The sequence below is a fragment of the Sinocyclocheilus grahami genome, unplaced genomic scaffold, assembly GCF_001515645.1.
Source record: "Sinocyclocheilus grahami isolate Dianchi unplaced genomic scaffold, SAMN03320097.WGS_v1.1 scaffold1853.1, whole genome shotgun sequence".
In the NCBI taxonomy this organism is placed as follows: Eukaryota; Metazoa; Chordata; class Actinopteri; order Cypriniformes; family Cyprinidae; genus Sinocyclocheilus; species Sinocyclocheilus grahami.
In genome coordinates this window covers 77,830-100,409 of record NW_015507032.1, presented here as the reverse complement: position 1 = coordinate 100,409, position 22,580 = coordinate 77,830, and the positions used below count along the sequence as shown (strand labels likewise).

General features: G+C 38.8%; 1 protein-coding gene across 4 annotated transcripts in view; it reads left to right on the top strand.

The window, feature by feature from the left end:
• The window catches only part of LOC107573029 (zinc finger protein 609-like), a 99,969-nt gene that overhangs the window by 27,143 nt on the left and 50,246 nt on the right, over positions 1–22,580 (top strand). For 2 of the 4 annotated variants that reach the window (XM_016259464.1, XM_016259466.1), the window contains exon 2: positions 14,087–14,959. In XM_016259464.1, coding sequence (XP_016114950.1) covers positions 14,219–14,959 — 741 coding nt within the window. In that variant the 5' untranslated portion in view covers positions 14,087–14,218. Of the gene's footprint in view, positions 1–9,462; positions 10,058–12,203; positions 12,441–14,086; positions 14,960–22,580 lie in introns of those variants that run through there. The other 2 variants (XM_016259465.1, XM_016259467.1) reach the window with 2 other exon arrangements.

The window sequence follows — 22,580 nt, the reverse complement described above, 5'->3', positions numbered from 1 at the left end:
CCAGCGCTGGCAGCAGAAGGTCAGAGACGTTCTTGCCGGGAGCGAGATAATGAACAGCAGTCCTTCATGAGAGACGTTTCTAAAAAGACGTGCCTTGAATTCACTCAGCACTTTTGTTGAAGCTTTGATGACATCTAACAGCTCAATACCACTAATCCTGCTTTTCCTCTCGCCGTGTTTCTCAGATCTTGAGCCATATTTCTGCTAGAATGGACAGGAAGTAAGAAGTTTTTTTTTTTTGTGAATGGTTTTTTTCAGGCCCGTGGTTGTGGAATTATTTTTGAAATGCCAGTCAGACTCATGCTAGAAAATGGCTTTGAGGGGTTTCATTTGGCATTTCAAGCACAGAGACTAAAGGTTATTTTAATTAGTTATAACAGCCTTGGCTTCAGGTTCAAATACGGCAAATGTTTTTTTCGTTCTTTCAGACGGCTTAATTTTTACTCTACTTTAGCAAGCAGTGCAATTCCGGGAATATAATGTTTTAATGTTTGTGGCTAACAAGTGGTGCTTCCCGTTTTCTCAGTCAATTCTTGAAAAGTGCATCTGCAAATTGTGCATAATTGGTTTTACTGTTGATATTACGGTTGAAGACTCTTGAAAACCATGTGCATCTTCTTTTAAAGGGCTAGTTCACCCAAAATGAGATTTCTGTTATTTACTGACCCTCAATTTGCTAATATGACTTCATAATAGGGGTGTGCGATATTGACAATAAATTATATCTCTATTTTATTGGATTTTATCGATAACGATAATTAGATGATATTTTGCTGGGTGTTATTGTGGTGGTACCTTAAGGACTGCCAAAGACTCCTGATGTTTTTAATATTCTTCATATTCTGTGTGGTGGTCAGTTCATACTGATAGAAATTAATCTTTTCCAATAAGTTTAAACTGATTTTTGCATTTTATGGGCTTTTTTACCTTCATAAAGCAATTTTTTTCTAAAAGTGTCCATTATCTTAGATCATTCTAAATGCATTATAATAGACTGAATCGTGCAGTGAAAGAAAACACACTAGACTAGACTTCACGTGATGTACGCGTGCGCTCTGTAGTGGTGTTTTGAATGGTTTTTGCAAAATACTCGATAATGTCAAATCGCACATCGTTAAAACAACAATTACGATATTATCGCAGACGATATATATATTGCACACCCCTACTTCATAACACTCGGAGAAAGTTGTATGGGCCAATTAATGGTTTTTATGGTGTTTCTGTCCATTTTAGGTGAGCTGTTGTTGTATGAATATTGGTAAGTGTAAAGATTCTTAAGTTATCTTTTGATTTCCACAACATAAATAACAACATACAGGTTTGTAACGACTTAAGGCTTGAGTTAAATAGGCATGGTTGTGATCATTTTACTCACTCTTGATAGATGGTCCAGGTAGATGCTGCTCTCATAGATGATTCATTCTCCCGCCTGGATGGATCGTAGGAAAATCATGTTTTTTGTGTGTGCTTTTTTATCATATTTCCATTCTGGTGTCAGTGGGATGGTGGTAGACGTCCGTCACGGCACAGCTGCAGTCATTGTTTTGTTGGGTTCTTTGCCCCTGTCACCATCCAGCTGGGATTTAGTGTGCCAGCCTTTCACATCTCCTCGTTCGACTGCAGAAAACAGTTTTCACTCTCCATGCCAACCTTTTTAACAAACCGTCAGCCAGAATGTCTCTTTTCTTTTGTTCAGCCTAGATACCTTGGGTGGGCGATTGGCAGAAAGAATTGCACAGTTCGCAAGATTGTGGTGATAACTCCATTTATTACAGCGTGGGCCTTGTGTTACTGCAAAAAGTGTTTTGCTTTAGCTTTAGAATATAAATATATAAACACTGGCAATTGTGGTTGGCGTTAGCATTTATGGAAACCACCATACCAAAACCTGATTACTACCCTTACAACATGTAGCCTATTAATAAAAATTCAAGTGTTAAAAGCAAAAGACCCTCGAGTGAAAATGCACATGATCATCAGTATTTCTGTTGCTTTTCGGTGTCTTTAAAGTGCATTTACAATATTGTAGTTATTTGTATTATTTGAAACATTGAGATGAGACATCTTAAAAATGTGGAGAATTTTTTAAAGTAGAGTAATTGTCTTGAAATCTGTTGTTGGATCTTGTTACTGAATTGGTTTTATTGTGTTGTAATTTAAAAGGATTCATTTAGGAATGCAACTTCTTGGAGAGGGTTTTAGTCATTAACCGTAACTAAATCTTTCTCAGAGAAGTTGAGTCTTAAGTTCATCCCCTTCAAAGTACTGGCACTAAAAACATTAAAGCTAAAAAAAGACCGAAAACTCAATCTCCCTAACAGACTGGATGTTTGTCATACAGGAGTCATGTGTAACCAGATTGTTCAGTGTCTGTTGTTTGATGGGGAAACGCTTTCATTGGTTGTGTGAGCGTTTCTTTTGGTGGATGTTGGTATAAGACATTCCTCAGTGGACCCCTGACTCCTGCTGGGGCCCCGCGGCTCCTTAATCGCTCCAAACATGAATGTGGTTTTCCAGCCTTTCTTTCTTGAGTTTCACCATAGTGGCATTTCTTATTGATCCAATGACATATCTGGCTCATATTTCACCTCCAGATCAAAATAAATGTGGTATTTTGCTTAATAGTCCTAAATTATTATTATTTTTTTTGTTTGTTTATAATTAATTTAATTATTTAATTTATGCTGATTTAAAGGGACAGTTCACCCAAAATAAAAATTCTGTTGCTCCAAACCTGTATTATTTTCTTTCTTCTGTGGAACACAAAAGACGATATTTTGAAGAATGTTGGCGGTAGCCATTGACTTCCATGGTGCTGAAAAACATATTCCTTTAATAGTCCAAACATACTAATTTCATTATCATGTTATTTAAATTTTGTTTCACATGACTGTAATGAGAATTTAGGGGCAAAATGTACATGAACGTAATGTTAAAATGTAAAATAAGTGTAATGATCTTAAGGATAAGCTTAATTGTCTTTATGCAATATTTATTTTTATTTTTGTCGATTTAGAGACCTGTATATTTCTTAGTGAGATTCATCCCAATAACACCAAAACCTTTGCACAAAATGCATTACATAATTTGTTTAGTGGTTTGTAATTTACATTTATCAAGATTTGAAATCTACATTCATGTTACCAATTTTTTGTGCTATTGTTCCATTCGTTTCCACTGAACCATGTAGGAAATGCTCTGTTTCTTTTCCAACCCTGTGCTTTTTCTTCAAGTGATCGTTTTAGCCACGGCATGAATTAAACATGGGCTTGTAAAGGTTTTCAGCGCTGAAACCCTTGGATCTGGTGCTCGTGCTCCTCAGAACTCACTTTTTGGAGGTTCCCCTGTGATTTGGGCCAGTTTTTATTTTTGAAGGCATGACAAGAGAAGTTTGGAATGGGCTCGGCTCATGATCCGCAGAATCGGTGTGTGGAGGGGTTGAAATTGCTTGAGGGAACCTTGGCTTCAGTTGTAGCATGTGTTCGTCATAAATTTATTGGCTTGGACAAACACAATTGAACACACAGCTGCCGCCCGTATTGTGGCTTTGCATGTGTGCGTTTTGAAAGCAAATTTATTGAGCTGGAGCTAAGGTGTTAAAAAGAGCCCTTTTTCTTATGGTTCTTTTAAAGCATGCAAAGAAACAATGCAAGCTATTTTCAAGAGCAGGTCTCCTTAGCTCAAATCCCCATCATATCCTATACATGACATGTCTGCGGCTGTATTTCAGTGCTTGAACATGCGTGACTCTGGAAAGCCTGCATAAATAACACATTCTCCTAATCAAAACAGATGGCAGCCTGTTGTGGGTTTGGTTTTGTGCTGATTTTGTGTGCCTGAGATTCTTCTGGAAACCACATCTGAACCCAGCTCCATATCCCAGCCCCCACACTGGGCGTGACCCACATGGCAAATCCCAATTGCTTCCTTACAGTAACTGCATATTTTCGTTTTAAACAACCAGTCGGTCTTCTGCACACTTAAAAATATAGACTAGGTTCTTTATTGGTGTCAGTGGTTCCTTGAAGAAACTCAATTGAACCACAAAAGGTTATAGTGGAAGAAGGCTCTTTAGATTATTCAAATGTTCACTTTTAAAAATAAAGATTCCAAAAGTGGGTTTTCGCAGCAATGCCGTAGAAGAACCATTTTGGGTTCCCCAAAGAACCTTTCAGCTATCAGTTCTTAAAAGAACCATTATTTTCTTAGGGTAAAGAACATTTTAATAATCTACTTACCTTTTTCCACTCTAAAGAACCTTTTGTTCCAATGGAAACATTCCATGGATGTTAAAGGTTCTTCATGGAACCATCTTGGTTCTCGAAAAAGGCAGTCCGGTACTAAAATCGCACCCAGTTCCGGCGGTGCGAACACGCCGAAAAGTGGGTAGTTCCACAATTAGTTCTGGTACTATGAAAAGGTTCCTGCGGTGCGAAAGGCCCTATTGCCCATAAAGAACCTTTATTATTAAGAGGGAAGAAGAACCATTTTTGGTTCCTATCCATGAACCTTTTTTTTTTTTTTGTGTGAACATTTTAATCTAAAGAACTTTTTTCCATTTATATAAAACCTTTCCTTTTTATAAAATAAAGATTCTTTATTGGCATTGATGGTTCCTCGAAGACCCTTTCCATTCAAGAAAAGGTTCTTTATAGTTAATAATTCAAATGTTCTTCACACTAAGAAGAAATATTTCTTTTAAGAACTTTTCAAACAAAAGTGGTTCTTCTATAGCATCATTGTAAAAACCTTTATTTCTAAAAGTGTGGGAGCTTTCATTGTAAAAAAAGGTTCTTTACACTCTTACATATTAAGGTTGTTTATTGGCATTGATGGTTCTTTTAGGAACCTTTAACACCCATGGAATCTTTCCAGTGGACAATAGTGGAAAATGGTTCTTTAGATTATTAAAATGTCCTGATGACTGAAAGGTTCTTTTGGAAAACCAACAATGGTTCTTCTGTGGCATCTCTGCCAAAATCCCTGTTTGAAACCTTTATTTTTAAGAGTTGTAGGGTCCATTAGATAAGAGAAATTGGCTTTAAAAATTGGCGAAATTGGTCATTGTTTTTGGTGGTTGCAACTGTGCTTCTTTAAAAAATTGCATTCGAGGAACTGTTGAATACGAACATGAGTATGAAGTCTACTGTGATTGGTAGCATGCCAAAAAACGGCGTGTTGTGTTTCTAAATTTACAGTGTTGCACTAATAGTGTTTAAGCACTAGATAAACAAGTCGGCCTTTGCCAATCCACCATGCCGACTCATCTGTGCATGAATGTGCATTTGGGGCGAGAGGGTTTGTTATTAAAGCAAATTACAGTGAGTTTTTCCAGTGAACTATCCTTATTTGGAAATGAACTGAGAGCATCTGAGCCTGAAGGCCTGAGCTGATCTCACCTTCATTTGAGTAATTAATTGATTGATGATGTGTGTTCAGAAAACAAAGACTGATTGGAAAGACTGAGTCAAACGAGGCTTGTGTATTTGTGTAGCCTGTCTACTCAAGTCTTCTCCTGCTGTGTTTGGTGTAGATTTCTGTCGACGTGTCGTCTCTAGGCCTCCGCTGGTGAACTGTCTTTAATTGCCATCTTGGCAACAAATGGCTTCACTTCGCCGGAGGTTATTTTGTAGCAATTACCTTTGTATCAAGTCTGGCACTTTACACCTTTCACAAATTACTTTAAATAAGGACCTACATGGGACTTCAAAGTAGCTTTGGTTTGTCACTTTTTGCATGCAATGAAAGATGCAACCATTATTTACAAACACGCTCAAAGTGTTGGTATAAAAAGCTACCACAACAATGTTGTAACAAGTGTTGTTAGTTGATTGGCAACACTTTTCATTCCATAGGTTAATGCTTTCAGCCAGCAATTTCAGTGTGAACATTATCAGGGTGAAATGGATTTGTAAAAATTTAAGAGAATGGAGGGGCTTGAACACAAGTGCTCTCTTATGATGTGCATTAGTTTGTCTCTGAGCTACAAATGTGACGCCCGCAGTACACACTTGGCAGGTGGACTTTGCCAACGGAGGCGTCTTTGGCATGAAATCATTTTTATGTTTCCAAGTTCAGTAGACCGTTGTCACGCCTTGATTGCACACTTTAACTTCCCACATGTTTGTACACTTCACCTGTCTTGTACATTAGATTTGTGGCAGATGACTTATGGTGCTTTTCCACTGCGTGGTACGACTTGGTTTGGTTTGGTTTGCGTTTCCACTGCAGTTCAGTACCACTTTCGAGTGGGCTGGATTATTCACATGTCGTTATAGTTGCGCTGCCTCTACTGCCGCGACTCCTGGGAACCCCCCCCCCCCCCAAAAGTGAACCGTACTGTGCCGTACCATGCAGTGGAAAAGCACCATTAGTAGTGTATTGGATTTTGAATGGAAAGTCATTTTTAGAGACCCTGCTTTTAATGGTACACTTGTTACGGTAAGCAACGGTTTGATGTATTTAATGTTCAATTTATTAATGAATTTATTTGTATATTTTATTTTTTATAATTTTTTTATTATTGTACTTTATTTTAAAGTTGTATAATTTTAGTTATGTTATGCCATATCAACAACGGCTAAAATAATATATATATATATATATATTTTTTTTAATTTAGGAAATTGTTGTAATTAAAAAAAAAGTTTAATTGTATACTGTTTTTTTTATTAAAATTTTTAGTGCTGCCTTGAATATTTTATGCTGACATTTCTTTGTTTTAATGTTACAATTTCTATAAAATATTAAACTGAAGGATTTTATATTTGTCATTGTAATTTTGTAAGCAGTTTGTGTATTACAATTTGTAATACTTTTTTTTAATTTTTATTATTGTACTTTATTTTAGCAATATTTTATGTCATATCAGTAAAGGCTAAAATGATAAACATTTTTTTTTTTAGAATATTTTTTAATTTAGGAAATATTAAACTGAAAGATTTTAGTTGTTTTTGTAATTTTGTCAGAAGTTAAATTTTTACTGTATTTTTTATTGTTGCCTTTAATGTTTGATCAAACAAAAATAAATATTTTTTTTTATGTTAGAATGTCTATGAAATATTAAACTGAAAGATTTTAGTTGTTTTTGTAATTTTGTCAGAAGTTAAATTTTTACTGTATTTTTTATTGTTGCCTTTAATGTTTGATCAAACAAAAATAAATATTTTTTTTTATGTTAGAATGTCTATGAAATATTAAACTGAAGGATTTAATAGTTGCCACTGTAGCAGTTTAGTTTATGTTAAATCTTCTGTTGCTTTGGAGACTTCTGGTTGTGGTTCGGAAAAGAGCAGCGTGAACATTCATCAGAGTTTCTCCTTTCGTGTTCCACGGCAGAAAGTCCATCAGGGTTTGAACTGACCTGTGGGAGATGACAGAAAGCTCGTGTGAACAGTTCTTGATTTTGACTGGGATAAGAAAGCTGTTTAATTTGCCAGGAAACCACGCTTGCAGATAGTAGCACCGTGATCTCGCTTGTCATCCTCCTCAGCCTGGGTACTCTGTGTGCCCTGCAAACAGTATTTCAGTCCTCTCTGTGGAAATTATCTGTGACATGAAGGCTGTAAACCCTCCAGAAGCCCCCGCGCTCCCTTCCAGAGATCTCATGTACTGCGCGACCTGTCATTCGAGGTGCCAAATCAGTTCCCCGTTCACACAGGCTTTTGGAGTTGTGAGTGAAACATCTCCCCTGCTTTATTGGTGCACAGGGGAATTGAGATGAAAGGCCAGAAATGTTTCATTTTTACTTTTGCTGAGCACAAGGGCGCCATCAAAGCTTTGCTATCTGACAAAAAGAGCTTCTGATTGGAGAACCGCCCAAGCAAAAGGTCTGTTGCATGCAGGGTCTTCGGGGCATGTCTACTAGGCTCGGCTTACCGTAATCGACGACCTGGCAGACGTCTGAACCCAAACGGGCCACTCAGGGGCAATGCAGAACGGTACATTGCGTACAGCCACAAATTGAAGTCCCGCTGCGCTTCCAGACCGGATGCCGCTCCTGACATTTCGCTGAGATGCAGTCTGGCTGACCCCGCAGGTTGCTTGATTCCCATCACCTGAAGCTCTCTGCACTTTTCTATTTCAGTCAGCAGTTCAAGCACACAATCCAATTACACGGTGTGGCAGCTAGCGTGGAACGAGCGCTCGGCCCCGCAGGCAAACTCTTAGAAATAGCTCGTTAAGAAGCCCCCTTTCCTGCCCCTGTAATTGAGTATTTGGCTTGGCTGTGTTTGGCAGAGCTGGAAAACATTTATAGGTTGAGGTGGTGCTTAACTTCTCTAACATCTGGCGGCTGTCATAAAGGCATTAAATGCCACATACGTCTTTGTTGCAATTAATGTTATGATTATGCAGCAGATCTGAGCTTTTTTCATATATGTTTAAATGGTGGTGTTTCATAGGAGAATATTAATAAGTTTGGTACTTGTTAAAGTCCTGATTTCACACACAGGGCTTAGACTAAGCCAGGATTAGTCCATAGTCCAATTAGGACATTTAAGTAACTTTTCATAAACATGCCTTAGAAAACACATTACTGGTGTGCATCTTGAGACGAAACAGAGGCACTGATATATTTTAAGATCAGTCAGTGCAAGTTTCTTTCAGTTGAAACAGCTCAGATTTACATTTTAGTCTGGGACTAGGCTTAAGCCTTGTCTGTGGAACCGGGGGAAAGACTTTTATATAAAATATTAAAATGATTGGCCACAGCTTTGTCAACAGACCTTTATTTATTTATTGTATTTTGACTGAATATTGTTGTATTTTAGTTTTTAGAATAACAAAAATGTTTTTTATATATAATTTAACTATACATTTTACTATCATACAATTATGAAATTTAATGATAGAAAATGAAATTAGAAAATGTAATTTGTTAAACTTGTTAAACACTATTTTATTGTATAAAATATTTATTTTTTTAAATTATTTTCTTTTATTTTAAAAACTAAATAAAAATGCAACATAAAATATACACTATTTTACATGGTATTCAATATTCATTATATTTTTTAAATTATAAATTATGTGTAAATTATATAATACATTTCTAAAAAATATATATATATATTTTTTTATATATATATATATATATATATACATTTTTATTTCGAAATGTATTTCTTATATAATTTATAATGTGTATGTTATTATCATTATTCCCCAAAACTGAATGTTTATTGTCCTAAAGTATAATCGTGAAATGGATAAGTATCAACCAAATAATGTGCGTGGATGTCGTATTTTCTGTAACTACTCTGGTTGTTCATTTCCATCGCATTGTTAATTATCGCTAATTATTTGTAATTGTTTGGTTAATTAATGCTGGTCACACTTTTTGTTTTCTTTTGCAGTTCAGTGTTCCTGCAAGGCTCGTGTGCATAAACCACAGATTATCCCTGATTAATATGTTGCGAGCCTCGCCGAAACGGCTCACTGTGTGTTAAAGGCAGTGCAGTAGGTCAGATGCAGATAGGATTTCGCTCTCTTTACTGTGCGGTTAAACGGGGCAACCCAACTCCTCCAGACCGGCCCAGGACAGCTGTTCTCTTCTCTTCGGGGTTAGATCAGATGTTTCCTCCGTGGGGGCTAACTCGGCTGCTGGAGATGCCCTCTGTTTGGATTGGCTAATGGTGGAGTTATGAGGCTGGCAGAGCAAGATCGTTGGCTACCCGAGAATCTACCGATCAGGCCTAAAAAGAACGGAGAGAAAGGTCACCGTCATCTCTGTGATGAAATCCTACGCTTGTCTACTTACAGATCTCGAAAGAAAAAGACAAGAAGGCAAGGGAGAATTCCAAGAGGGGAAGATGAAAACGCGTGCAGCGCCGCTTTCATCTGATGCAGTGTGTAATTTAACCACGGGAAGTGCTTCCCTCCCTTTCACCGAGCCTTCAGAAAGAGCTGTGATTTAGTCTGACGGAGAGCCTGTCAGTTCCAGCAGCCTTTGAAACCGCTTTTTTATTAGAGAATCTCAATTACTCAGTCGCCGAGAGGGATTTAAAACTCCAAGGCCGTTCTTGCACTGAAGGCACGAGTGCTTCTCAATCAGGTCAGAGGGCTCTCTTGAGTACCGCCTCTTGATTTTACATTTCATCTTTGTTGTCTTGTTGTTTTTCTTCATCCCGTCCCTGATTGTATTCGCTCTTTGATCTGTTTTTCATCATCAAACGGGGGGCGAGAACGGTATCGATCCTCGGTCCTGTCATCCCACCGAGGCATTTGCACAAGCGCCCATTTGAGTTTCAGCTCACGTTCTTCCATCAAGCCGAGGCGTCCGCAGTGGATGCCTGTGTTAATTAGGCTCGTGTCATGTCGGGTGGGATTGGTTTGGGAGCGTGGAAAGGCAGCTCGCCTCCCTCGAGCGCTCCCGCTGCTTGCTGGCATGTGGCAGGGAAAGCGAAATTAGTTTACCACCGTTATTGGAAAAGCAGAAGTACCTGAGTCTCAGGGTAATGAAAAGGACAACCTGTTCCAGAGCCGCTCGAACATGGCGTTTTTGGGTTCTTGCTTTACCTTCAGCGATACTTGCCAAAGACGAGGGGAAGCACAATTTAATTACGCTTCTCAATAAACAGCTTCTCTTCAGGCATATTGATTGGTTATCCATCAAACGACATCAAAAACAGAACTCAAGCATGTGCGCCACGTCCATGTCTGGCTCAAATCAAAAGCTTTGTTTCTTTGCCTTTGGTGTTTGAATAGGGAACAGACAGAAGATTTCTTTTGACTAAATTATAGCGCAGTTTCGTCATTCGGTTCCTAATTAGGTTGTATGTGAGAACCGTGACAGTCGCTTGCATCATCAGCCGTGTTGGGATATGAATGAGTTTTGTAAAGCTTTTGCTTTTCACATTTATTGGCAACGACAAAAACCCTTGGCGGGTTACACTAATGCAGCGGCTCGCTGGTGTACGTATTTTAACTAGTAAACGATTATATGATTTAACTGCAGGAAGTAGATTTCCCCGACCTCAGCGAGATGCGAGCATAGTGTGGAGTCAAAACATTAGACATTAAATTTATAATATGATACCTTAATTTTGAGCTTTTTTCAAAATGAACGGCAGCATTTCATGTTAATTTATTCTGTTTTTGCCTTAATTGACACAAAAACATGACATGCTTTCATTGTGTCGTGGCAACTACATATGGTCAATATGTTAACGTGACGTGTCATTTTTTATTTAGTCTTAGTTTTAGTCTTAGTCTTTTAAATTAGTCTCAGTCTTAGTCTTGTGTCAAATGTGGTTTTTAGTTATTATCATATTTAGTCAAACTTGTCCTGTTTTTGTTTAGTCAAATTTTAGTCGACTAAATGTCTGAGCATTTTAGTCAATGAACACTTTTCGTCACATTTTCATCATGCTGTGTAATAGTTAATCTGGTATTATCAAGAAATTTTGGTATAGTTTTTATTTAAAAAAAACATTTTAGTCTCGTCTTTTATTGTCAACGATATTGCATGTTGATATAGACACAGTTATAATTTTTTGACCTTATTGTCGTCTCCTCATAGTCTCGTCTTAGTCATGGGCAAAAAAGCTCGTCAACGAACATTTTTCGTCATACTTTTCATTAACGAAATTAACTCTAACTGGAACTCCCTGAGATTGGAAGTGGGACATTTAAACTTGGATGTTCCCTCTTCCGACCTTGTCTGGAACGTGGCGTTTAACTCTTCAGGAAGTCAAACAATCAATGATCGACTTCTAGTTGACTCTAAACATCAAACTCTAATGGCAGAAAGTATTTGAACCAGCAGTCGACTGATATGGACGAAGAATGGGAGCTCTGTGTGCTCAGGCGCTTGCGTGTTCAGCGCTGTCAAAATAGAAGTCCTGCACACCGTCAAAATAAATATCCAAGTTTAAAGAGTAGTTAAGTTGTCATGCACCTACAGTTCTGACATATCTGGCTGATTCCAATTATTAAAAAATGCAAAATATCGGCAAGGCCGACATATCGGTCGAACCACTAATATAAACATCCAGTAGCTCCACCTTTAATTAGGTAAAATGCTGTTATGGTAGCTCAGAAATCGCTTAAAATAACATTGATATTGTGTTGTGGCATTTCATTGTTGTTTGCATTAATCGCCTTCAAAAATGGCATCTTTCGAAGTTCTACTCTCAAAGCCTTTCATAGTGCCGAGAAAAGCAAGGGACTGATGAATGACTGTGATAGTGGAAGTCCGTCTTATCTTGGGTTCCAACGGCAGACGTTTGGAAAGCTTCCTGCAGGACACACTCCATGTTCCCTGGTGGACTGACGGATTACAGCAAACCTCTGATTAGTGTCCTCTCATTCAACCATCTGTCTCCTCGGCTATTTAAGATGCAGCTCAAAGACGGACTCATCGTTTTCAACTTAAGTAGTGCTTAGTTTTATTAGACGACCGCCAAACTGTAGTAGTGCAGTTAAACCAGTTTGTGGTTCGTACTGTCTTTTATGTGACCTCTTTCGGGTATAATGGGCAATGACTTTGACCTTTAATCGCCGTCTGTCTGTTCTATTTCTGTTCCAGACTAAATTAATAATGTAGAGCTTTTTAGTCGAACTAGTTATCTGTGTTTGTTTAGTGTTCTTAAGAATCTCTAATGGAAAACAGATTTTAAGCCTATTTGACATTAAAAAGGTTTCTGTTTCTATTTAAAGATCAGTGACATTTGGAAAGTGTTGATTGTATGTAATTCATGTCCATGGAAAGTGATTATAGTGACTTTATATAGATCATAGTAATTTGTAAACTGCATATTGATGAACATCTGACATTTGTCATGTTTTGAATATTTGTGCGTAATATGATGCTGGTAAACTTTTAGGGACTGGTCTGGATGGCTGACTGTTTAACAACAACTAGTTTAAATAATGAGTTTATCATTTATCTTGTTTTAAGAGGATTCATTTAAATGCTGAAGGTTTAGCATGCTAACAGTGTACAACAACACGGAGCATGCTAAAATCCTGTCTGAGATGTTGCACCTTTAATTCTTCTTTAAAGCACCATCGCTTCAGCCATCAAAACAATGCTTATACAACAATTCATGTACAACAATAACTTTCAATTTTGTTAATTACAAAATTACAAGAAATGAACACACAGTATGGTGATTTGTTTTGCATTTTGCTTTTATAAGCAAAACTTTTTGCTGCATCATGCGTGCATGTTTGCTTTTTAAAAATGATTTAAGATCCTTTGGCTTCGGATCAAATCTTTTGTGCTTAGTCCATCTGGGCTGGACATCTGATGTTTGCATGTTTTGAATAATTGTCTGTAATATTCTGACCCTGTGGTTAACCTATAGGGATGAGTCTACAGGCTGAGTAGTTAAGTTGTCGTGCAACTACAGTAGTTGACTAGTGAGTTCATCATTTGTTTATTTTCTTTCATTTCTTTTTAAGCTGAGATGCTGAGATTTTCGCATGATGACTGCATGATATGCTTGCAACAGTAATTGTAAATGCACTGTCAACATGCTAAAATCACGTAAGCTGTGTTAATGTTGTAATGAGTTCAACTTTAAAAACTGATTTTAAAGACCCCAGTGTTATGATTTAATCTGTTGTGAACCGTCTAGTGTAATTATAGTGCTGCCTTAAAACCAACCAGTCATTCAGGCAACCTACAACTAGTTGGTTTTGAAAATATACAGTTTTGCACATTCTTAATATCCTTAATGTTCACTTGTGAGGAAATTAATAGCAATGCTGTTTAGTCTGAAAGCGAGCGGCATGTTTGAGTCAGCCTGATTCCTGCAATCATTCGTTGAGCTTTGATGTCAATCTGTCAATGAACAATGGCTGTGTTTCCATATGTGTTATGATGCAATGTCTATTTGTAAACTGATGGTGACCATGATTCAGCTAAAATGTAGTCTAAAAAGGTTACTCAGCATGTATTTGTAATTCATGTGCAGTGGTACAGCTTTCAAAACCTTTTTATTTCGAGGGCCTTGACAGGATTCTGATGTTTTGTTGTAAGAGCAGTGTGCTTGTAAAAAGGTCTTAAAGCATTGTATTTTACTGCATTTCCTAATTTCTTACATATTTTCTTCTTGTTTTTACCCCCCCTTTCCAGGGCAACAATGTGGGTTACTGGGAAGGGGAAACCAACAGGACCCTGAGGCTTGTGTAAATGTGCTTCCCGACCACCTCAGTCGTCTGAGAAGGTCAGACCTCCCTGTGGCGTGCTTGGGCCGCTGGCACTAAGATGTCCCTCAGTAGTGGCACTGCAGGCGGGAAAGGTGTGGACTTGAATGCGGTGGACACTTACGACAGCGGGGATGAGTGGGAAATTGGTGTAGGCAACCTGATCATTGACCTCGACGCTGACTTAGAGAAAGACAAGCTTGAGATGTCGGGCACTAAGGACGGGGACGGAATGGCTGCTGCCTCGAGTGCCGTAGCGGCATTGCCGGACAACATCAAGTTTATTAACCCAGTGCCTCCTCCGCCGATCAAGGACAGCAAATCCAAAGCTAAGCGTAGCAAGAATTCCAAGGACAGTAGCAAATCCTCAACCCCTGATGGGGCCAAGAAAGACGCCCAGGGACGGGCCCAAAACGAGGCCACTGGGCCAACCGTGGGAAGCGGTTCCACAACTTTACCTTCCGGGAAAGGTTCAGATAAAAGTAACAAAGCCTCTCGTAATGTTCAGAGTGGAAAAAAGGACAAGGAGGGTTCTGGAAAAAGCAAGAAGGATAAAAATGAAGGGGTACAAGCTGGGAGTGTGCCCACGGAAAAAGACCCATCGGCCCAGGTTATGCCTTTAGGCCAGGCACGCAATACCCCATTTGAGGGGACGCAAAATTTGGACCTTGTTGGTGCTGAGCAACTAGGGAATATTACCCTCGATACCACTGGAATAGTCACACCTTTGGCTATCAAGAGCGAACCAGAAGAAGTGGAAAATAATGATTGTAGGACCATGAAGAAAGTGAAAAGCGAAAAGGTGAGTCCACTGGTGTTTTCATTGCTCTTCCAACAGGAAGCAAGCATGGCATTGTTTGGTTTTAAGTTTGTGTTTTATATAAGAATTTGCTTGAGTATTATAAACAGTGATTGTATAATGCAGTAGAAGCTGCAAGCTAATGCTGTTCCAAATGTTAGAAATTGACAATGACTTGGTACCTGACATATCCTGGTGTGCCAATTTGCTGGCTGCATTTCATTTGGCACTAGTCCATTTTAAAGTGCAGGAAACGAGGCATGCTTAGCTCGGTGGTCTCGATGTCGGTTTAGTAATACGTATAGCTCTGCCAAAAGAGATTTAGGACAGAGGCCAGATGACCAAAGATACAAGACCATCAGCTCCCAGAATTTTGTGTACTTCCATAAAAGTTCTTATATGAATAAAGGAATTGTGTATAAGTACAGCTGTAATGCTAATAAGTTTATCGTACCAATTGTTGTTAACCAGATAACCATCTTGACAACTGGTTAAGCTTTAGTCTTTCCTGTTACTGAGCTCAGGTTAAGTGTGAGATATCATCTTATATTTACATGCTTTTTTTCTGTCTGATTGAAGTTCGTGTTGCCCAATCTTGTTTGAATTGAGTTGTTGGCCGATTGTAGGGGTTTTCTCGATTATTCTTTGCACTCAGTTATTGGCCTACTAGTTCCTGGCAGTTGGTCTAATTTGTAGCTTAATCTTTCATGTTAAAACAAGAATCCATGCCTCGACAGATTGTTATTAGAAGAATGTAGTGTTCGGCATATTCCCCACAGTAACACACGCTTTCTTTTGCAAATATGAGATGCAAAGATTAGCGAAGACTAATGTATTAGTGTTCTTTGAAGTCATTAAATTCTGAGAACTTATTATATTTGACTGCTTTTAGTTGAACATTGACTAAGCCTGGCTTGTGCATTACAAACTGAGAGGGTAGACTAACGTATCTGCTTACAACAGTTCTGTGAAATTCCTTGCTAGTGACTCAGTCTGTAGTTGTTCATACTCACAGCATTGTGTTCCCTACATAGTGGGCCTCCGGGGAGCCATTGAAATGTAACACTTGGACTCCTTGCTTACTCTCAATTGTGACAGGCAGCCAAATATAGGCTACTGGAAAAGTTTTCTTTAGACAGAACTGATGGTGATCTATTTTGTAACGTCCTTGGAAAAAGATTTTTGGTTAACTACGGCTTGACTTTATGAAGTAAAATGTTTTTTTTAAACCATTTGACCTTGTTTGTGTGTGATTTCAGTAAACACTATTCCCTTTTTTGTCCAAGAATGTAGGTAAACAATGGTGCTGTCTAATTTCATTGTGTTCCTGCATGTCACCAGCAAAGGCAAAGTCATGGGTTTGATTCCCAGGGAATGCTAAAAGCTGATGAAATGCATACCTTGAATGCAATGCAAGTCGCTTTGGATAAAATTGCGTGCCAAATGCATAGTAGTAAATGTTATTGTAAATTGCATTGTGTTCACTAAGCATTGACATTTGCATTGACTTGCATTGTGTTCTTGTAGCTCAAATAGTAGAGCAATGCCAAGGCCATGGGTTCGATTCCCAGGAAATGCATGAACTGATAAAAGGCATACCTTGAATGCAATGCAAGTAGCTTTTTTGGATAAAAGTGTCAAGCAAATTCATAATAGTAAATTGCATAGAGTTCGCTAAGCATTGTCATTTGCGTACTTGCAGTTCTGGCCTAATTCTTAAGTTGAAATGTTCATCTTTTTTTGTATTCTCGAGGGTAATTTTCATGTTTGATTCTGTTCTGGTGGTTAGAAGAGCGATACTGAGCTTTGTCCCTGGTAGAAACCTTTCTGTTGGCACTATAGTGCTCCACGACCAATGGCCCCCATTCATGGCTTCCTCTGACTGCTGCTATTGTCTTCTGGTACATTCCTTAAACAAGCACAGGGGGTTCACGCGGGGCCTCAGGGGGAGGGACGACAACAGCTCAAACAAAACACAAAATACCTTTTCCTCTTGCCTCTTAACAACCAGATCTCGAGGTGTGAGGAGGGGATGCTATCGAGTGTCAGGGAGGGGAACCAGACCGGCTTTTCAAGTGGCTCTAAAGTGGTTTCACATTTCCACATCCCATGGTGCAGGTGGGGCGCCATGGGCTTGAGCCATCCGACGGCAGGCAAGGCTGGTTTTCCCACATCGCGTGGCCGTGCAGGAATGCAGGAGCGACAGTACCTGCTGCGTGCCCCTGCTGGACTAGCATATCCACTAACACTGCGCACACAGTCGTTATCACCCTGAGAATAACACAGACTAATTTAACCCCTCTCTGCAGTCATTTGACGAGGGGAGGGGATCTTTTTTAACAAGGCTTTTCTAGTTGTGGACTGAACCTGTATTTGATGTATATGGTGATGGGCTGATTAAGTGGCAGTGCACCAAACAGAATCACGCTTTTGTCATGCTAGGTCATGATTTGTTGTATTTAAACCTTAAGGTGATGATTTAGTTTAGATTACCTTTTGTGGTTTTTGTAACTTGGCTTTTGGCTTTTTAGCTGTGTTTTAAAGTGTATGCGGTCTTTATTTTGTCATATGTTTTAAATTCTAAAATGTATTTCTTATTTGCCCATAATATTAGTATAATTATTGGCTTATATCAGCCAAAATTTTAATATTTGTGATTCCCTATTTATTTTGAAAAAATAATAAAAAAACATAAATATGTGTTCTATTTATTTAGTTGTTGTTATTATTATTATTAGTTTTCATTGTTTTTATTATTAATTTGTATTTTTTTTCTATTATCATTATTTTTATTTTTATTTATTTGTAATTATTTTTTGCAGTGGCACTCCTGGTCATTCCTAATCTTCACTATTTGACTAATCAAGTCATGCTCTTTTTTTTCTTTTCTCTCAATAAATATCCAGTTTCACTCAGAAGCAGCTCAGGTTACAGCAGTTTTATGAGTTGTGAATGCCGTTTCACTTTGAACGTGTTGCAAAGAACATATCCGTACTGTTGATACTCAAACCATTTGCTCGTCTGCATTCCATAACGTCATTCGTTATATCCGCGTTGATTCAGCAGTTTGCATCCTGACCCTAAATATAGTGGCGATCGCTATGAGTCGGTGGAAGTTACTCTCAGTTGCTCTCGGCCCAGCAGCGAGATCAGAGCTCACTGTCATAACTCTGACTGACATGAGTTGCTAAGTTTATTGCTCCATCCGATGGCGATCCAGGAAATCCTTTCTGGGGGTTTTGTCGGGTGTGCGAATGTTTAATATTGGGATCTTTGCTGCCCATAAACGGTGTTTTCCAACATCTGGAACTCTGCTTGAGGCGAAAACAGGCCGGCCATGGGTTCACACCCTTTCTGGCCGTTATTATTGGCTCAAGTGGGGAATTAGCTGCCGTTGTAGACTACAGCTCAGTGGATTTGTTAGACAGCCAGTGAATAAACCATCTCAAGATAATCCAGATTTAAAGCTCTGGGTGTGATGCAATGCTTTTGTCTGCATATGATGGTATCGCCGCTTCAGAAAAGCCACTTGGAAATGGAGTTTATTGCATTTTATTGTTTTCGTTTGTTTCAGTACTTGATGTTAATGTGGTTTTTGTATTGCCAAGTACCAGTCAGATTTTCTTCAGGAAATGTAATCTAGTTAAACCACACGATTCTATTACTTGACTGTTTTTGCCGCTAGACGTATTAGTTGTGCTTGTAATTAATTAAAAGTTTTAACTTGGGTATGTTGTAAAACCATACAAGCTTTTTCTCTGATTGTTTGCTTTAAGTATTGTAACTCTAAAGGTGACTTTTTTTAGTCCCGTCCCTCGGGGTCTTAAGCGTTCAAGAGTGCTCATTCGTAATCCCCGGAGACGCATTAAGCTTTTCTTCGAGCTCTTCTTGGCAGCTGTTTTGTTTCCTAGAACCTTATCAAAACACACCAGCTTTGGCGTAAACGCCCGATGCGTTATGATTAGCGTGACGTGCCGCGCACTTATTTTTAAACCTCGTCGACAGAAGCGTCACGGTAACAGCGCAGTGGTATTTCAGTACCGATCTGTCAACCCACACGCTCTGGCACGCCTTGCTCCATTTTAAGGGATGCTGACAGGAACACGGATTGATTTATAGTTTCTCTTTTTCTCCCTGTCAGAGGGTTGATCTTGTGCTAGTAAATACCCAGGTTATTTTAAGGTTTCATTATTTGGTGGAAACGTGTTCCCCAAGGCGATCTTCGTAATGCAGGGCTTTGGCTGGTTCGGATGGCTGTAGTTTTGGCGATAATCCTGGCTGACATGTCAACAACAGGATTAGGTTTATCATTATGCGATGGCGTTCTCGCTCTCTTTTGGAGACTCTACACGTTGGAGTGTCTTCCTTTGAAAAATTCACATTTGGTTGCTTGTTTTGTCTGGGCGTAATTGCTACATCCTCACCAATAAATCCAATGGGAGATAAAGACAGGGATGTGGGAACCGATGAATCGTGATGGCCTTTCCCCTCTCTTTCTCTCTCTCTCTCTGTCTGTTTTACTGCTTTGTGATTCAGCCATTAACTCTAACAGTCAAGTCATCTCTTTTCTTTATAATTAAGCGGTGTTTGCTGAGGCAACCATCACTGTTACTATAACTCATGCTTAGTGATTTGAACAACATCATTGATTTCAGTTCAGCGTAAGAGGTGGGGTTGGGAATTAAGAACTAGTCCCATTCAGAACCAGTTCCGTTTGTTAAAAAATATTGGTCCTGAATGATTTTCACAACGTTGGTTTCTGTTAACCATTCATCCAACAGCACGACCAGTGGTGTCTTATACATGACCAAATCACTCTTTTTAACGATTGTTTAATTGTTTTCAGTGACAGCCTGGCATTTTGTTCAAAATCAATCCAAAAGACCCATGATTCAGTCTTAGATCCATGAGTTATCAGTTTTAGAGTTTTAAATGGAACTTTTCATTGACATTTTTTCAAATGTTACAGACAAAAAGTGTTGTTTTGTGTAATGCTAATTATATGGGTGATTGCTCCTTCAAAAACTAAAATAATAATTTAAGTACTTTGCTTAATCATTTAAGGAGATGGAATTATGGGTAATAATTGTAAAAGTCCTCTACGAATTGAGAACTGGTCTTACTCGGAACCAGATTTATTTAATGAAAAATATAATATCTCAAAATGAATGTCCATTTTTTGTTCTGTTCATTAAAGTGTTGTGTTGCCTTCACTTGTTGCCTTTAAAACCATTGATTTAAAAAAATATATATATATAATTTTTTATTTAAACAATACAGAATTTGCTTTAGTGTTTTTATTTAAGATTTTGTTTTATTATTATTATTATTATTTTAGAATGACACTTTTGGTCATTTCTACTTTTCACCATCTAAATCAAGTCGCCCTTCATTTATTTCATAAATACAGCTAGTGAATGGTTTTCATGTGACTGGTTTACGTCATCTACACCATCAGAGAAATGTGAAACAAAGCCCTTTCATGGCCGCCTCTCCCTCCTGTTTTTCTCCATCTTTATTTCTCTCCCTCCCGTCCTCATGTGCTCTGTCTCTTAGCGCGCGGAGAGCCGTGGGGGAAGGGAAGGGAAAAGAGAGCCAGAGAGAGCAGCTGTCCTTCGCTGTCAGCTAGTGCATTTCCAACGTGCCTCGTTCCGTGTCTCTGTGCATGAGTAGTGAAGAGAGCTGAGGGGGAGGGTAAGATCCATCCATGCTGCTGCGAGGAAATGCGTTTTCAGTGCAGAGATGCCAGTGTTCAGTTTTCTGTTCTTTGCCATCAACAGTGTTTTAGCGTGTGCATGCATGCATGCGTGTGCGCGGTCTTGCACATTTGCATTCAGCCAGGGTGTGGTGGCCATGTTTGAAGAGGGCACATGAGAGGAGCAAGACACATTAGGCTAAGGCTACGTATACACGACAACGATGTAATCAAAAACGGAAAAGTTTTACCCTTGCGTTTTTAAAAAGTTTGCGAATACACGACAACGTTTTCAAAACGATTCGCATTGGCCAAAAATGCTGTATTACGTGTGCCAGGCCAGTAGTTGGCGCTGTCACCTTGTTAGTAAACAGTACCTGTTGCCGTGTGTATATGATGCGTCTGCGCTGTTGGTTGTAATATTGGTGAAGTAAAACCACACTTTGCTGAAGAAGCATTAGCAAACTCTTGAGCAGCAACAACAACACTACCATGTACTCCACCATTGTTGTGTATGTTTGTTCGCGCTTGCCTTTAAAATCGGCACGTACTGCGCATGTCAACATAACTGACACGTACTACGCACGCGCATGACGTCACCATTTTCAAAGATTCCCGTATTGGGTGTTTACACAGAAACGCTAACGTGGCGTTTTCAAAAACTTGCACTTTGAAACCCGTTTTCAAAAATATGCATTTTCAGTCCCCAAAACGCCGTTGTCGTGTAAACAAACAGGCAAAGCGCATAAAAAGTTTCCTGTTTTTGGCTGAAAGCGTTGTCGTGTAAACGGCCCCTACGTTTTGCAGGTTTTATTTTTCATCACGTTAAGGTATCTAATTTGAAGACAACATTAAATCTTTATTTATAAATGTGGTGTAGTGAACGATTCATCCGTGTAGGGCTGCACGATTAATCGAATGCGATTGTCCTGCGCAATTTGTTAGTAATGCCGGTTCTGTAATCAGCAGGAAATCATCATCACATGCTTTCAGATGGAGCAGCGTTTACTACACAGAGCCGTAGTTACTGACAAGTTACGCAAAAAAATCACAGATGATTTTATTGCGCGATTCTGAAATCGAAGAAATCGTTCGCGATAATGACAGCTTCTCAGTGAACTAAGGCTCTGTGTAGTAAACGCTGCTCCATCTGAAAGCATGTGAAAGTACCACATTTAATAACATGTTTTTACTCCAAACTCACTTCATAACGTCAGTCGAGTGTTTGAAATAAATCCTTCTGTGAGATCATGTGGCTTCTTACACAGAATACGGCACGCAACATATTTCATAGTATTTAAGCAGTGATAAAGGCATTGCATTATAAATATACTTTATTTTAATGACAATTATAATAATAAGAACTCAGATAAACCATATATTGCCGTAGTCGTGTGTTTATTAGTCACGTTGAATCAATGAAAGCAGTTGAATCTTCTGTTTATTCAGCTGCAGCGATAGCCATTTTCTGGGTTTCTTCTGCGAGGCGTATTTGGAGTTTCTCTGGCCTTCGGATGGAGATTTACTGCTGATCACAGAACCGTGCTTCACTGAAAGATACGCACGACAATCACAGCTTCTGTCGAATCGCGATCTAGATTCCATTTCGATTTATCATGCAGCCCTACATCCGTGCACTAATCTAAAGCAGGGATTCCCAAACTTTCTTTGCAAGCCAAACCCTTTTGACCTAAAATATATTTGGAGTAGATTTGAAATTCAATTAATATCTCAATAACTTAACACCGCATTCACGGTTCTCCAATCAGTCACATGACATGCAGGTAAACAACTAAAATCTTTTTCGCAAGTGCTTTATTGAAGTTGGTTTTGTTTTAAAATGTAATTATTTACTTTATTTTTATATTTTTAGTAGCTTTTCATCAACTTGTGAACCCCTTGCAGTTCCCTCCTGAACCACTAGGGGTT